The sequence below is a fragment of the Apteryx mantelli genome, chromosome 7 (assembly GCF_036417845.1).
Source record: "Apteryx mantelli isolate bAptMan1 chromosome 7, bAptMan1.hap1, whole genome shotgun sequence".
Classification (NCBI taxonomy): Eukaryota; Metazoa; Chordata; class Aves; order Apterygiformes; family Apterygidae; genus Apteryx; species Apteryx mantelli.
Genome location: NC_089984.1, coordinates 36,340,055 through 36,359,035, shown reverse-complemented (window position 1 = coordinate 36,359,035; position 18,981 = coordinate 36,340,055). Strand labels below are relative to the sequence as shown.

General features: G+C 34.7%; 1 protein-coding gene across 1 annotated transcript in view; it reads right to left on the bottom strand.

The window, feature by feature from the left end:
* The window catches only part of ATRNL1 (attractin like 1), a 565,377-nt gene that overhangs the window by 229,904 nt on the left and 316,492 nt on the right, over window positions 1-18,981 (bottom strand). Inside the window, exon 26 of the mRNA XM_013948667.2 lies at window positions 16,766-16,844. Within this exon, the coding sequence (XP_013804121.2) occupies window positions 16,766-16,844 (79 nt within the window). The remainder of the gene's footprint in view (window positions 1-16,765; window positions 16,845-18,981) is intronic.

Here is an 18,981-nt window from a genome sequence, read left to right as displayed (position 1 = left end):
CTGTTTAAAGTAAAATTAGTGATTGTGAAAGGTGTGAACTACAAGCTGTATTGGATTCTTCAAGGCAACCATATCCACCTGGTGGAAAGCATATCAGAGGTAGGTGCAGAACAACTATAACGTAATTCACAATGCACATTTCACCATATTGCAGCACTTTTGGGCTATAACACTATCTAGAATAGAGCAACCCAAATAATTTTAAAGAGTAAAACTTTAATCCCACTAAAGTCAATAGAAAACCTGTTAATAGCTTCTATCGGAGTTAATAGCATCTATAGCATTTCCCTTCTAGCAATTTTATCTGTTCAAAACTTTAGTCTGTCTCCAGGAAGAACTACAAAAAGCAATACATGTAGGCAGAGTTATGCCTGTATATTCCTATTTTGCTCATTACTGACTTGTGCCACATTCATATGACAAACCATGGAAAGACAATATACCTTCTGTTCACCATATTATACCCATAAGACCAGAACTCTGGGGAAAGAATTGCACTGAGTAAAATAGGAATGAGTTTTCATACAAGAACAAATGTGTGAACCAAATCAATGCTTTTCATATGAAATGTATAAAATGGGATTGATTTCTCACAAGTACCACTAACATATCTTTGATGGACTGCAGCTTCAAGCAGGCCCTTCCACTGGTGGGTAACAGTCCAGTAGATATTGCTTCTGAAGTGAACTCACAACCCAGACTGCTAACAGAGGCCCAAATCTCACTAAGGGGCTGAGCCTACAAGGAGCTGAAGTTCTCTGATCAGAAAAATATCTTTTAAACACTTGCACAGCTTTCTCATATGGAGGACATTGAGCAAAATAGTCTGGAAATGCTGCAGAACAACTGGTTGCCTGAGGCATCTTTCCATTATGGGGAGAAAAGCAAAGATCATATTTTCAGACAGATCTATCCCACAGTCCATGTCTGAAAAAGGCAAAGGAGAGAAGAAAGGAATTAAAAAAATAAATTAAAAAACAAACAGTCATTCCCTCCCAGACTATGCAATGGATTCCGGGAGTGAGGAATCCCATAAACTATGGATATCTGTACTGGATGCAGGAAGGCTGCAGGCTTGAGCTGTAACAGGGCACTTACAGAGGGTAAGAATTGGGATGCAGTGAAAAAGCAAAGCTAATACTCAACCAGTAGCAGAAATAGCATCCTGTAAAATATCTGGGTTAGAGAATGATCCTTTAAAGACAGTGGAAACTTTTCAAAATTATGATAGACTGACCTGAGCTAGATGCTAGCAAAATACAGGGATATAAACTCTTCTGCTTAATTCTTAGCTATGAATGAGAATTGTACACTGGTTGACAGTGAATTTTTGACTGTATCAACTACTGGAAAAACCTGTTTACTGCTAGTATGCTAGACTAGACTATATTTCTTTATATCCTATTTTGTTAGCAATCTAGCTAAATCACCTTATTTCTTTATGTTTGAAATATATACATATTTGCCTCTTCCATCAAAAAAGTTTAATCTAAATGAAGCTGGCTTACTTTCAACTAAAAGTGAGATTTTCAGTTTGTAGATAAATATCTTCATCAAAAAGGAATTTAGTAATAGCTTCTATGCACTAATATTATTTCCAATTAATAACAGCTTTGTAAGCAGATAAATGAAAAACAAAATAAGAATCAAACAGTAAGCATTGTATTCATTTGTTAATTATGTGTTTCAATTGGTAAAACAATTGACAGTTTAATTTAATAAGGCTATAATTTAGCTCTCTTGTCACACCGTGCTTGATTCAGATTTTCTATCCAAAACACTCACCCGCTTTTCAGGCACGAACAACACGGAAAAAAATAATAGCCTGTTCAAATAGTGATGATGCCCCAAACACCATAATTCAACAGCAGAAATGTCCTAAAATAATACTATATTCATTTTAATTAGATTTTGCATTTTCCACACGTAGTCTGATTTTATGTAGTTTATATCAATGATTCAAGATGAAAGAAAAGCCAAAGGTTATATGTAAATAATTAATTATATAAAGGAAGGAAGTATCCTTTATTTATGTTAGCTCCATGTTAGCAAACAACTAGCCATTCTGAAGTAGTGGAAATATAATATATTCTTCACCTGCAGGATAGATAAATCATCTGTCATAGGATACAGGAATGCAAAAATAATGACTCACAAAAATGCAGTATTTTTCTACCTTTGATAAGAATTCTGTGCATCCTAAACAGTGCTGTTGTAAAAAAAACCTGTGTACATGTATTTTCAGAGTGGTGAAACTGGTTCAGCTGGAGGAAAAGCAGAATAGCTGCAAAAATAAGTATTCCAGAAAATAAGAAAAAAAAACCCTGCTCAATTTCTGATCTATACAGGGTTTTCAGTTGTATCCCAAATAAGCTACCTTACCTTGCTTGCCACTCAAACACAGTAGTCAGTAAAATTGCAGTATGCTAGGTCTGTCAGACACAGAATCATAATACAACTCAAATCATGAAACCAAAAAATACAAATAGTAGTTAAAAAGAAAAAAAAATCCACCAAGTGGCTCACATTGGTCAATTGGATGGACATGAAGGATATGAACCTAAAGGTATAAAATCTGATGGGCTAGTTTTGACCCTAGTTTTCTAATATCTGAGATTTTGAAAGTCCTAACCATGATATGTGACATCAGTAACATCAAAGGCTGCATTTATGCATGAGAGATTTATAAAGAAGAAAGCATTTAATTATAATACTGCCACTTAAAAGTCTCTTCAGTGGAAAAACAACTGAACTTCTGGCTAATTATTTGCCTTTATTGTCACTTGGGACACCATTTTGCAATGTAAGTATAAACATCAAATTCATGCAGATTTTAAACTGGTGTTTAATGAGGAGTGCAGGTACCATTACAGCACTTGCCAGCGCCTTCAACATTTCAAAGGTCTTCTGTGAGAACAGAACATGTGGACCTGTGAGAAGATGTTTAGTCATGCTGAGTTAAAAAAAAAAAAGGTTCATGAACTAGAGATTACTTGACTTGAAAGGTGGACATAATTTCTAAAATCAGCTATATGCTGCTGAAATTTCATGTCACCTCATAGCAGATGCACTAAATAAAAATACTGCTGCTACATACAAAATTCCTTTAGCTGACTTCAACATGAAGTGTTGTTTACTTTAAATCTTAAGATCATATTGTTAAAAGACACCTTAGGAGACCATCTAAGTACATCCCCCATCCAAAGACATATCTATGTCTTTATACTTCCTCTCCTATATTTGTTCACCTTATTCTGAAAGGCTTCCAGACACAGTCTCCAGAATCTCCAAGTGTTTCACTATCTTTATCATTATTATGTTTTTTCTTTTTTCAGTTTCACCTGAATATTCCTTGCTGCAATACAAATGCCCCTCTTTTTGACCTTTCTTCTACAGATAGGGCAAGTGCATTGCTTCTTCCCCTAGCTTCAAGTGACTGTTAACCACACCTCTGTGTTCTTTTTCTACACTATACAACTATATACAGCCATATTTTTCAGTTGCTCTCCTCTGAACTTTTCCAGATGCTCTGCACCCTTTTGGAACTGGAGCGTCCAAACTGAATAAAGTGCTCCAGTTAAGGCCATACTAACGGTCAGCAGAGCAAAAGAATTAAATACTTTAGAGATATGACTCTTGCCCAGTAATATATTCCTTTTTTGTAACTAGGTAATGCTGAACTCACATTCAGCTTGTGAACCTTTCTAAGCCACTGATTAATTCTGAAGAATGGTAACACACTCAGTTTTCCTCATGCTGTTCCTGTGAAGAATATTATTTCTACCAGATAAAGAAGCTTGCATGCAGCAAAACAAACATTTTCTCCAACATGTAAAGATTATTTTAAACTCTAATCCTGCCTACACACACTTGCAGCCCAGCTTCTAATATCTGCAAATTTAATAAATATACTCTTGAATTTTATAATTCAGGCCATTAATAAAAACACTGAAAAGTACTAGAGCTATGATAAATTCTTGAAAAAACAGTAGTTAATGCCTCTATCCAACAACAATGAACATCTAAGTATGTTTTTCTGATCAATTTTGCACCTATTCTACAGCTATTTAATCATGACAATGCCTTCTTACCTAGCTTATGAGAGTATCATGTGATAGACTGTTAAAATCCTTTATAATGCCAAGCTATATAAACATCAAATGCTTTCCCCTGCATTCAAAAGGACTATTACCCTATCTTGGAAGAAAAGTATATTCTTTTCATATGATTGGATTACTGAAAATCCATCTAGCTTTTAATCTTCCTTTTTAAAAGGTGCATACAAACAGATTATTTTTTGTTCAAGGACGTTTCTTGGGAATTTACTGACCATAACTCTCTGGCTCCTCCTTTTCTCCCTTTCCACAGAAATGATTTATGTTCATTGCTTTCCGGGACCTTTCCATGAGCTCACAGCACCTGATGCTCTAACCAGAGGTGAAACTTGGACATTTCATACATGGTTGATTTAGTCATTAACAACATTAACAATTTGGATCTGCTTTCCATGTGAACAGGAAAGAGGACAAGTTCAGGAGTATTACTAATGGATACTGCTAAACCATTAAGTCAAAATGAAGAGTGTCGGATACTTGCATTCATCAAGATTCAGAATTGTATACATTAAGCAGCTGTACACATTAAGACATCTGAACAAAATACCAGTCCTACAGATGCCAGGTAAAAGAAGCAAGCTCCAACAAAATTCTGGGCATTATTTTTAGCTGCCAGTATATTAATTATGCATTTAAAAATTAACTATAGCTAACTGTTAACTTAATTCATGTCATTGAAACCTAGAAGGGTCATTAGATTGTCAGTCTCTCTCCTGTATATATCATGTTCACACTATTTCATTCAGTTGGTTTTCGTATTATCAGCCATTCCTTTAGTTTGACTAAAATACAATTCTTTTAGATTACATATACAGATTACAGAACGTTCATCAGGATTAATAACACAGAATGCTGATTTAATACTATTTTGGACTTTCTGGGTTACATATCTTTGTATAGCGTTTTTGTAACATGCTCCCACTATCTTCTGGAAATATTTTTCCTTAACTTTGTGAAGGTATAGATGACTATGGTAGGTAAACAGCAGCGCACAACCAGTCTTGTATATAGTCAGAAAGCATAAAAATCTGAGAAATGGGTGACTGGTTTTAATTAAGATGAAAATGAAACACATATGAAAGGCTTCATGCTTTCATAAAGTATTTTATCAAATACTGAAATATCTATTAAGTATAATATATTAAAATAATGGACTTCATTTCACAATTTTTTTGTATATGTAGTTAGTAGCAATGCACCCAGACAATAATTAAGAAAACAATTCAGTGCCTATTTCACTCACTTTTCCTGCCTAAATAGACAGTTGCCTGAATAAGTTGTCTAAGGACAAGCGGGGTTATTGGGGAAGAAAGCAAAAGAGTCCCCCTCACCCAACAGCATCTTTAATTAAAAGCACATAAAGACGACCTGTATTACTGATTCAGTTCTACAGATGGGGAAACTGATGGCCAAAGCAGTGAATCAATTTGCAAATGCACACCAGTAAGCAAATTACAGTCTTTTAAACCCAAGTTTCTGCTGCCTGGGACATGCTATTCCCTGCCTGCCTCCTCCACAGTCACATTTCAAACTGTGGCTGCACAAATATAAAAGACTAAGAAACTACAGCTATTTAGATATGATAATCCTAATTAATTGGGATTTTCAAAATTTATGAGGAGCATAGAAAAGCTGAAAAAGCTCAAGCTACAAGGTTTATTGTGGTTTCATTTTTATTAATTACATGTGTTTCAATCGATGGGTAAAATAGTCTAGAGTAATTTACTGATGTTATAATTTAACTGCCTGTAATGGTGCACTGAATCCAATAAATTCCATCCAAAATACCACACTGTTTTCCAGAAGTGACTTGTGTATAAAGAACAGGATGGAGAAAAATAATGATCTGTTCAAATATTCATATTCCCTGTAGTACTTTTGCAACTATACAACTGTCCTAAAATAACATTACATTAATTTTAATTAAATTTTGCATTTCAAAGCATTTTTTCCACACATAGTATGATTTTATGTGACTTCTGTCAATACTTGAAGATGAAAGGAAAGCCAAAGGTTAAGTGTTAATTATTAATTATCTGTTGAAAATAAATGTAATGAGCTTCATTTTTATTAGCTCACATTAACTCTCAACTATTGTATGTGAACTGTAAGAGCAATAAAAACCATAGCTCCAGAAAGGATAACCATTGTATCATTATGTACTTGAGAAAGAATAACTACTCTTAAGTTTTATAGAATGTGTTGTATACCTAAGCTTTCTTCTAAAGACATTTCTTTTTAGCCCAAAGTTCTACTGTACGCTTTGTATTCATGGGTTCTTCAAGAAATAAGCATACACACACACACTCACACACACACACATACGTGTATGTAAAAGTATATATATATATATACATTCAGTGGCACTGGTCATTGCATTCCCTTTGCATTTGAAATGTATATAAGCTTTGACCTTAGGGAGGAGTAGTTCAAGTATAAGCAGCTTCAGTGCTTTCAAAACTTTTTTTTTTCCCCAGAAAGAAATAATAAGTATTTTATCAACACTCACTCTAAGAGAGAAGAAAAGGCAATGTGGTTATTCTAGAAGGCCTGCACTATCCATGCTGAGCTAAAGTGAAACATAAATATTTTGGAATAGATCGAGGCATGATATTAATCATGCTTTGCTGCTATTCAATTGCACACCTATAGAAATGTATCTAAAATCAACTCTGAAAAATACATGTTAGATATATTTTGCTAGTTTTTTAGAATTACCTATTATTTATTCTGAAAATATTATATTTAATACTTTCCACAATGTTAGAATTATAGTACATGTAGAGATGACAATTTAAAGACTATTTGGAAATTAAATTTTTAATTATTCTCTCAGGTATAAAGAACATAACTGTATCCATCTGATATGTGCACCCATAAAACAAAGTGAGGAAGTGTAACAGGAAATAATTGGTAGTCATGCAAGATCACACCAGAGCACAATTTTATTTTAAGAAAAACATAATAAAACATTAAATCTTGAAAAGGGGGAAATTGGGAGAGGAATTAATGATATAATATTAATGAAGTTTTGGTGGTGCTATTTCTGCTTAAATGAATTGTCATTCTAAAGGATAAATCCCCAAAGTCATTATTTATTTGTTATAATATCATTAGAGAATTCCTACTGTATCACACTGACACCATACTATTTTATTTTTTCCAAGTATGATCCAACTGCTTCATATGTATTTGTCACCAAAACTGCATATACTCCAGAATATGGTTAAACTGTCTGCCATTTTCTCAAAACAGCAACAATTTCACTTTGCTGAGATTCTCAAAACCTTTCAGAACATGGGCTGCTAAGGAATTGCCTTTTAAATCACCTGACTTGCTACTAATGTTCCTGTGGCAACATCAACAATTCCTTGCATACAGAAATAGCACTAAGCAAATGTTGATGCATTTACCATAACAAGTTGGATATTTGTGAAAGCAGCTCTACTTTGTGAAAGAAGTCCAATCATATTGGCATCAGCTGTCTATAAACTACTAGCAAATGTCCCTTATATTATTAGTAATCAAAATTGTTGTCATCACGAATTAATAAAATGTTTTAGAAGACATGATTAAAATCAACTGTAAATAAGCATGGCTTTATGGAAAGGAAGAAAGGAGGAGGAGAGAAAGAGATTTCTTCCAGGTGCACACTCTGAACTGCCTCCCGGCCCTGGCTTTTAGTTTCCTTTATGCTTCCCCTGTCCCAGGTGAATCACCTCAACTCTATTCACTCTCTGCACAGCACAGTTCTTCCAAGTTTCTAAGCATTTTGGCTGTTTGTTCCTAAATCCACTCACTCATTTCTTACAGGGTTTTGGGGGAGGTGAGGTTGGTTGGTTGGTTGGTTTGAGTAGGGGACAAAAAATTGACACTGTATTGAAAGCTTGGAGGAAATACCATTGCAAAGAACAGTCTTGCCACTTTGGGCCAGCTTTCAACACCTGCTCTTTTGTTTTTGATAAGAGACAAAAATGAGTCATCTGCTTTGGTGCAATCCTCTTCACTTACAAAGAACATATTCAGCGTCCTGTTTCCCTTAACTCTGTGGAAACAAATAGCAGCAGGCAGTTTTTCTTCTCAGAAATTCAAAAGAAGCTAGCTGGCTTCTTCCCAGGGCCCCAGTAAGGATTGCCTTTCTCATTGTCTGCTGCTTCTTGCTGACAGGTAGTGTGCTAAAAAATCTCCTAATGCTCCTATGTTTACAACTAGTCCCATGGAAACTTCTCAGGCTATGCAGCTTAATGTCTCCTTAGGCTCTGCCAAGTGGCCAGTTGCCTTAGGCAGTCTTTTTCATTTGGCCAGTTCCCTCTTTCTCTTAAAGAATCTTAATTTTTCCTTCCTGTTAGCCTGAAAGCTTAACCTAGTACACCTACTAAGATTTAATCAGGTCTGTGACTGAGAGCAGGAATTAACAGAGTCCATTACAACACTAATATTTTCTCCAATAGCATTTTATTCTAATCTTAATGAATCCTAAATTTGATAATAAATTCTGTTGAAGAGAAGACCACAACTACTAAAGTACTTCTAATAAAAGTATGATCATTAATACAGGCATACCTCGGAGATATTGCGGGTTCAGGTCTAGACCACCGCAATAAAGTGAATATCACAATAAAGCAAGTCACACTAATTTTTTGGTTTCCCAGTGCATATAAAAGTTACGTTTACACTATACTGTAGTCTATTAAGTGTGCAATAGCACTATGTCTAAAAAAACAATGTACAAAATGTGACACAGAGATACGAAGTGAGCACAGGCTGTTGGAAAAATGGCACCAACAGACTTGCTCGACACAGGGTTGCCACAAACATTCAATTTGTAAAAAACGCAATATCCGCAAAGCACAATAAAGCGAAGTGCAATAAAACAAGATATGCCTGTAACTACATCCAAGTTTCCTTCTATATGTAGACTCAGGAATCATACCTAAAATGAAATTAATTTATTTTGATTAGCCCCTTTTGGGATCCTTCAGATTAACTACACTGTGCAAATGTAAAAATGAACTTTGATTATAATGTATTATGAAGAATGAACTTTTTTTTTCTTCTGGCAATATACAGATATAATTAAAACATCTACCTAGTTTATGCTTCCCCTCATTTAAATTTGCTTGTTTTTAAGAGAAGGAGTCCATATAATTTTCCTTGCAAAACCTATTGTCATTTATGACCTTCTCAACTTTTGTGGAATGAAGAAAGAGACCAATCATTTAGCAACCTATATAAATGCCTTAGCTAAAGCTGAGTATTCTGTCTCCGCACACACTGATTTCCTATGTCTTTTACATGCACTTGTGTATGAAAATATATTTATATGTACTTAGTATACATACTTCATTTGAGAAAAACAGGCCCACATCCAACTTGAGTGAGGAGAAAATTTTCATAGCCTAGTTGTACATCTTTGAATAGCTGATTTGGTTTTATTTGTTTCTGTTCCAAACTTGGTAACCAGAAAAGGAGAAGCCAAAAGCCAGCTCTTTATCTGTTTTGTTTTCACCCTACAGATTTTTTCAGTTGTAATTTAAAAAACCCAAACAAACGAGAAATACTGAGGAAAAGACCATACTGCCAAAGTGTACGATACATAAGAAAATGATACACCTATATAATTTCTAAAGAAGGACAACTTTAAGAGACAAGAGAAAGTATCATACGATGTTCTTCAATGCTTCTTCAGATAGGATGGCTTTAAGATGAAACTGATAAACTTATAAAAAGGAAGGTCTTCAAAGGAAACCAGATCACCACTTTTTGTCTTACAACATACTCACCTCATGCATCAAGGTTTCCAGTGGCTGCATGTGTTTTTTACAAAGAAAAGTTTTTCCTTGATAGATAACTTGGCTTCTGGGGTTTTCCTCTACCCTTCTTCTCAAATTTTGCCCTCAGAATTGGCTAGAACTAGAACTAAAAGGAAGAAAGTGTGCGTTCTGTACAACTGGTACTTCACTCCCTTGAAAGCCCAGCTGGTGTGCCAAACTTTAATGCTGATCTTGAGACCTACCACAAGATGTAAGGCAGAGAGGGAATAGGGTTGGGCAATGCTTATGGCAGCTGGGCCTTTGCCTGTCCGCACTGCATATATATTAGTCCACCTTCGAGCTCTCTTTTGAAGCAAATCAGCAGATCCAGGGTCTACATACTGTGCCCATACTGTGAGCATCTTTGTTCTCATGTGCCATGCTCTAGGGCATTCAACAACAAAACACACACACATACACACCCCAAAACAGAGCTTAGAACCTTAGAACCATGTGGGGTCCAAAAACCAAGACTTGGGTCAACTATACCTATTAAGGTGATGGTCAACTCACTCTAAAGCTGGCAATTCATAAGCACGGTGGACACAAAACAGCTAGGGTTAGTTCCCGGGATAAATGCCTGTAGCAGGACAGACATCTCGGTCAGTGATGAGCCTTTCAATCTCATGCTCCTGGTGATATGAAAATTATTCATGGAAATGTCTTAAAACTGCACTTTTATTGAGAGAGATTTCTCTATTAGATCTGTTTAACTCACCCCCCACAAAAGATAACTCTTTCCGACAGGATATTAAGTATGTCATTGGTACTATTCCATATTTTTCTTTACAGGGAATAAGCATGACATGAACAGTGGTAACATAGGAATTAATGAGATGCTTATTATTAGGAAATGACAGTATTATAAATACAACCTCAATTTTACACAATTATATAAAAGATTAACTCTCAATATAGGAGTTTTGACTAATGAGTCAAAATGAGGGTTATTTATATAGTCAACAAGAAGTCAGTTCCACACAAGTAAATCAGCATACAAAAGTGAACACTGCCAAACTTGGATGGAATGAGTTGTCCTTTGGAGGTGCCTTTTATACTGACTGCAGAGGGAACCTCGAGACAAGATCTAGTGTGCTAACTAGGCATATATCCCTTGAGAGGTTCATTCAGAGAGGAACCTAAATTTTAGATCGGAGAGGATGCAGAAAAAGTCAGCCTAAAATAAATGCCTGAGTTATCCTCAGTAAAACTAGCTCCTCAGTTGATATAAGCAGTCACAGCTATATTGATTTCAAAAGAGCTAGAGCAATATAACAAGTTGAGATTCTGGCCCTATGAATAGCTCCTTTGACTTCAGTGAGATTACTCACACAGTCTGTGAGTAAGTACATATAGACTTGCAAGCTATTTGCTAAGCAACAGACAAGAAGCCACAAAGAAAAAGAAAAGTGCTATGAAAGGTTCACAACTTTTAAATATAAAGTGTATAATCTTGTAGACACCTACACACATTAATAACATTATGCAATTGGGTACTTTAACTATATGTATGAATATTTCTTCAGTTCTTTGCATCTACCATCGGTGTTCCCTTGCCCAAATTAAAATATACAGATGTACCAAAGTATTCTTTTTACTCCTTTGTTTGGTATTCAAGAATACATTATGTTCCATGTATATTAATTTTCCTATGATAAACATGTTCCACAAACCATATTAAATATACCAAAAGCCATTATTGTCTTTTATAAAAGGAAGACTTTAAAAATGCAAGTATCCTTACAACATATAGTAAAATAGCTCTAACTGGAATTCATATATTGCCTGCATTCATTAGCACAATTGACATAAGTGATCTTTCTTGTTCTTTATTAGGGTTACCATAGAAATGAGCTTAGAGCTATTACATGAATTGTTACCACTATTAAATAGTCTACTTCAGTTTCATTTGTGTGTTTTTAAGAATCTTTGAATATTCAGGAGAATAAAACTACCTTGATATTAAAATTAAGTCTAGAAAGGTCATTTTTTTGAACAAACATAAGCTTATCTAATAAAATGAAGCAATAAGTTGTGTGGCACCCACACACTGCATAAAGAGAGCATTCTCTACAGTCTCATGTTTTTATGCTTGTGTATGCTATTCTTCCAGACAGGCAAATGGTGCACAGCTGACTGTATAATGAAATACTATATATAAATATGAAAATTCCAATAAAGGAATGATATTAACCTTTAAAGTTAGGCAAGCACTTTACACTTATAATATCATGCTTTCAAACATTTTTACATAAATGTGCAATCATGCATTATTTCCTCATTTCTCAAGAGACTTATAGTGTATTACATGAGAAAATAAGATTCTAAGTCATCTTTTTAAGATACATAAGCTCTTTCTAGTGTGTAATTATAACAATAGGTAAAAAAGGGATTTTCATAAGTATGTACAATTGCATTTTAAATTTATCAACTGAACCAATGCACACACAGACACAGGCTTTGGCACATGAGTGTATTTTGTGTGTGTCTGTGTGTGGAGAAGAAGAGTATGTCTGTCAATGACAGCATACATCATATGACATGTCAACATCAGTGATTGCATGCTTCTGGATTAAAAGTAACAATTCTTTAAAACAATTAGCTGAACAACTAGTACAGAGGGTATATCACCAGCAACTGCTTCACCTTATGAAGGACAAGTATCTGCTGAGATACCTCAGCTAGAAGCTGCATGGTTTCTAATCCCATCTGTATGAGCTTTGTGAGTGACCTCACTGTAATCTTGTGAGGAAAAAGAAATGTTCAATATACCATTAATAGGAAAGCTTTTGGATGCAAATTCTACCCACAGTGTGGTGCCTTTCAACTGGAAGTAGTTCATGGGACAAAACCTTTGAGCCACTGCAAAACTGGCAGGCAACCTTCTGTCAAGCGCTTCTGTAATGTGATCTATGAACAAATCCTCTTGTATACATTCTCAACAAAAGATTGAATGAATACTTTAGATATGAAAGATGCAGGGACAATAAATGTTCTCTTCAATTTTCTTATTTAGTGAATCTAGGTGATATATCTTTTTTTTTGTATAAATAAGGAAAACAGAGGGTCAGATTGAAATGTCATGGATAAGCTCTTGGTGAATTCTGGGTATAAAATATGAGGGGTCTAACAAATTTTGGGGGAGAAAATGACAGCTCTCAGTTTTTCATCCTGTGAACTAACAACTGAAATTTCACTGAGAAGGGTACTGGTAGAAAGATTTGTGAGTCTTTGGAGGAAATAGAAGGATGAAATATTAAAACCTAGAGTACATATCTAACATTTTATGCAGTACAAGACTGTTCTAAAAAATGCTTTGCTGCTCCTAAACCTCCAATACTTAGGAACTCTTTTAATCTATTTGACAAATGAATACATCTCTCCCTCTGTTTATTCCCACATGCCTGTAAGTTTTATCCGGCTCTTCAAATAGAGCTTTGGGGTTCGGTACCCATAAGAATGTTCCCAATTCCTTCAGGTTTGTTTCACAAGCAGGATAGTGCCATAAGAATAATGCTTGGGAAATCACCTGGTAATATGCTGTATTATTCCTTTCAAGAGTCAAGCTCTCTCAGATGAGCAATATTTCACATCCTACTTCACCCTTCCTCATAAACATTTTTTAATGCTGCTGAACCACTGGGGGGTCAAGGGATGCCAGGCAGGAGGTTCTTCATGTTCTCCTGTTCAATGTTTCATTGATCTTTTTGGAATCATGAAATAAAAGAAATGATACTTCCCATTTTCTTTCAATGCACAAGGTGAATAACTTTGATGGTATAAGGTGAGAGAGAGTCTATCTGCTGTTTCTTGCTTTTTCAGAAGGCAGGAAGGAAGAAGAGAAGTTCAGTCAGGAGTTAAAGTATAAATATAGATGTTCAAAAAGCCTTAGCTAAAGTACATCTCAACAGATAGCAACCTAAGTAGGAAAAAGATGAGAACCAAAATGTTGTTATGAAAAAAATAACTGACCAAAACCCAAGTACATAGCTCGGGGAAAATTTATTTCAACTAATTAAATAGGAAGACAGTGACTAGGAGAAAAGAGAAATTTAATTCAATATTGACAAACACCAGCTAATGTCTGTTGAAAGAAATAATTTTGAATTTCTTAGATATATATTTAAAATAATTTCTTACGCATTTACATAATAGATTCTAAATTCAAGTGAACTACTCAGCAAGATTTGGGGACTGCTCTGTACACCTGAAGGCAAATCTTTGTTCAATGGGCAAAAAATTAGGAAAGGAATTGAAGGGAAATTTTCTAAATTTGTGGGAAAATGGAGACATTACTGCTACATAATGCAAACAGCTTTCTCTTGCTTTGCAAGTAGCTGGATTGATGCCACACTACATTCAATCCGGAATCAGCAATGACCCAATTTAGCCAAGCATTAAGGTCAGAAGGCAAAACAGGACAAGGTTCTGAATTTTTAACAACACACAGAAGTCTAAGAATACTTCAAAAACTTATATGATTACCTCAATGACCTGATAAAATTCATTACTAAAAGATCACAAGAACTGGATAATAAGGTTCTCCTTGTCTTGGGGAAAACAGACTGAGATGAACAACAATGATGAACAGCTTTTAACACCATTTTCCATTTTTATTTATTTTTTTGTTATATTTCTTGTCTCACTGTAGGTCAGATCCATAATGAAGGTAGCACCCAAAGAGTGAAACATTCCTGTGTTTCAAGTATGATGAAAGAAATGGAAAGTCCATCAGTTTAAATGGGTGGGCTTCAGCAGTAGGTACTTCAGAATTCTTGTCAATGATAGACGGTCTTCTATTAGTGTGTTATTTATACAATTTACTTGCAATACTTCATTCCAAAACTTTAAAATATGTGCTACCTACAAAGCCAACTTCTGCTGACCTAGATTAAAGGAGAACATTATATGGAGTGTTATCAAAAACTTATATTTGATATGACTGGCATTGATGTGCAGCAAGGGAATGGAAGTAAACGCCATTTGCTTAAACATTTACAATTCATAACACTACCATACTCTAGGTACTGTTTTATACCTCATTTAAAATATGTGGGAACACATACTTTTATCATTTTGAAACTAAACAAGAAACATTTCCAAATGAGAGACAACTAAATTTCTCTAGCTATATTCAAGAAAAATCAGGGATCAGCACTGAAGCATAGATCTCTGAAAATTTTATCAGCCTCCAAGTGTTTCTATTTTCCTCTTCCAAAGAAAGTAATTTATGTTGTATTTATGAGTCCGCTTGCATGAGCTTGCATACAACCTTAGAGATACTTCCTATGACATTAGGAAAATAAAACTTGGAAAGTTTCTAAAAACTCTTCCTATGAGGACGTTTCAAAATGCCTAGAGACTACATTAAGAAAATAGTATTTTTCAAACATCCATGAGAGTAATGATAAAAAAACAGACTAGTCCCCCTAAATCTGTAAACTCATGCAGTTCAGATTTGTTCTTAAAAATGCCAATAAAATCATCTGATCAACACGAGAAGTGAAATCAAAGAATTGCTGCATTTCATCACAGTACAATGTTGCACAACACTATTCTTAGAGAATTAAATATGGAGACAAATTCAAGTGAAATATTAATCAGTTGAATAGAATATTGTGTTTTAAAGTAACTTGCATCTGTATTTTGCAAGTAATACTAGATATATGAGCACTTGCCCTTTGAGAGAGAATATGCTTAATAATATTCATGTGAAGAAAAAGATAAATAAATTAAATAACTACAGTAATATACATCTTTCTCTGTAGGACCAGTTCAAAGCTAAGCCTGGGCATGAGTATGCTATAATGCCAGGGAAGGGAACTGGTAAATGAGTTACCTGACAATTTTAAAGCATTCATAAATTCATTGTAGATCTCCAATTAAAAAAAAGTTTTTTAAACAGTCAGAGTGCCAGTATACTAAGAAAAATTAATTCATTAGAGAAAGACTTGGCTTGCTTAATTTTTTTTAAATTTAGATTATGTTACTATCCATTTCCTACAATTATCAAGATCAGATGCTTCAAGGGAAAAAAACAGTGTGTGAGAACTATTCATCTTATTTATAAGAATAAAATGAAATAGGATGAATATCAGTATATGTTCTCTGAATCATGCTGTTTACATACAGCAGTAAACACAAATCTAAACTTAATCTCATCTAAGTTTAATCAGTTGTTAAACAGAGAAGAGCAAATATTTGGGCCAAATTTTCCAAAGAAGCTATACCAATTTACACTACAGAAGAACACGGTGACGTTGTATATGAGTATTTACTAAAGAGCTTCAATTGTGCCATGGTTTTAATGACAAAACTACTCATATCAATAGAGCTAGAACTTTGCTTAGAATTAAAAAAATTGGCAAAAAGGCAAAAAAAAACAACAAAAGAAACCCAAAATACTTTGCAGAGAGGGCTGTCTCCTACTGTACATTTCAATGAGTACTTATAACAAGAAGGCTGTAGGAACAGTTGCAAATAATAAGAGCATTGAATAGCTTCCAAGTTTGAGATGGTACACTGTGATTCTCTGTGTTCATTTTACTTACCAATGTTTTTGCGATACTATTTTGAGAGTATTTGAGAGCATGATATTCCACTAGAAAGACAATTTAGCTTTCTGTAATCTAGTTCTGCAATTTCTGTAATTTTTAATAGGGAAAGGAACTAGATTTTCTTCTTCCTTTCTGCCACAACAGTCCAGACAATAAATGGTGTGTTTAGAGGGACATCTAAACTGTGTATACAGGACAAAGGGTAGGTGTGATTGTTCATCAAAGCTTTCAATTTATTGAAAAGTTAAAGTCACCACAATAATCTTAAAGTCACTGATACCTCTCTCCGTCGAGAAGCCCAGCAGGTTTGTTTGATTTTCCAAACGACAGCCGCTACCAGCAGTAAGGATAAGAAACAACTGCAATTACAAAAAAAAAAAAAAAGTAATTATAACATAATGCTCTGAAAAAACTCATGTTTTTAGAGTATCATAAGTAAATAAAATACATTTAAGTATAGTAAAAAACACATAAATAGAGAATAACTGAACTCTGCCAGGATGACAGAGAGCTGTCAACCCTCCAGATCAAAGTCAAAAGTGGATGCACACCTCTGAGGCTGTGATTATCTCCATATAATGCTATTACTGTCTCCATTAAATCCACAACAGTCTCAAAAAATATGCACCGCATGTTCCAAATTCAGCAGATGGAAAAAAAAGGGTGAACTATAGCAAGAAATTATACCAATTTATATTTCTCTCCTGTTCATAAATTCTGAATAACTATGGGGAGCAGGAATGATAACTAGGCCGGGAGTATAATCAGTCTGAGGAACCAGGTTGCCACGTGACAATAGATCTGTTTCATCAAATTAATTATTTCTGTAGTGAATTGCTCAGGAAGAACATCCCAAAGAACATTACCATGTTACAGATCCAAACAGACAGCAGAAAAAAATACCAAAATGATTAGACTTCTGCAGTTCACAGTGGGCGCCTATGCCTTCTCCCTTGCCCCAATAATTTCAGATTTGTAACATTTAGTCCACCAGGATTTTGGCAGAAAGATCATTGGACTTTCTACCTAATGTAAGTGGTCAGCACATTTTTTAACTGATTTGGATAGTTTTTATAAAAATATAAGGATTTTCTAGCTGCATGATGAACTTTGCATCAACTTAGCACATCTGCTATGCACAGCATTTGCAATTAATAAAACCTTGTATCTATTAAATTATACTAATCATCCTTAACGTTTTTACCAAAAAGCTTCAAAATGTATTCTTTATCTATTATAGGAAATACCAAGAATTCCCTTCAGTAATATAACTGAGTGGAGTGTTGTACATAATGCAAAGTATGACCACTATCCATACTATAACACCATTGTTTCTCCTTATTGAGCTGTAAACAGAACTGAAATTATGACCTAGGAGATACATCTCCAGCTGCTCATGTCATTCAATATTTATCCATAATATGGAGTCTATTAGAAACCAGTTTATGGCAACTGTAGCATAATGTCACTATTAAGGTAATGTGGTTGACAGAAATTGGAATGAAAGCACCCAATAATTCTGTGGTCTGCAAGCACCAGAGAATCATCTGTGCCATTGCTCAGTTACAAAGTTACCATTTCTCGGAGTATGTACAAAACTCAGTCTCCAAAACAAAAGTTCTGCTTGATGGTTAAAGTGAAATAAATTTTCATCAGCATCTTTAAAACTCTTCTCACTAGGAGCTTTCTAAATTCCTGTTATCTACCACTTCTTTGGGCACCCTTGAAAAAGACTGCCAGAGTGACACCAAGTTTGAAAGACAGAAGTTCCATGTATCTAAAGTGCTTTGGACATAAAAAGCTCAATTACATAATTAAAATTAACAGCTTGTTTTTTACTTAACAGAATTAACTGTAGCTGTTTAGCAACAGGAAGGTTGATTTTCCTGAGTCTGAAGTGAAAAAATGGTTAAAGGTTCTGTTTCTAAATGCAAAATATGACTTTTTCTTAATGGTCAATATCAACTACCAGCATTTCTTTTCAGAGTTTTTTAATGCTCTTTGGCACTTAGGGATTTTTATGGAAAGGAAGATATGTCCCCCCTCTCTCTCCTTGTAGGAGCATTTAAAAAAAATGTGGTTTTACTGGTTCTTGGCACAGAACCTTCAAAAAAAAAAAGGTAGCCGGAATTTTGACTGGTTCTGATCAATAGATCAGAACAGTTCAGCATATCTGAGAATCATCCTGCCAAAAGAAAACTGTGGAAGGAGAGAGCTAACGAGCTGTAATAAAAGGAAGTGAGAGAGCAAGAGAAATATCAACCTTTTACACGTTAACGAATCTCAGTGTAAATCACCTTTTTACATAGGTCTTCACTGAAAGGAACTAATGCAGTAAGGACATTTTAACTGATACACCATTTTATTAACATAGTATTTCTTTCTAAAAGAGTTTCTTATGACAAAATATCTAAGTAGCATATGGTGTGTTATGACAGAAACTGACCACCAAAGAACCTTCACCACTTGTTCAATCCATCACTTGATTCACTGATA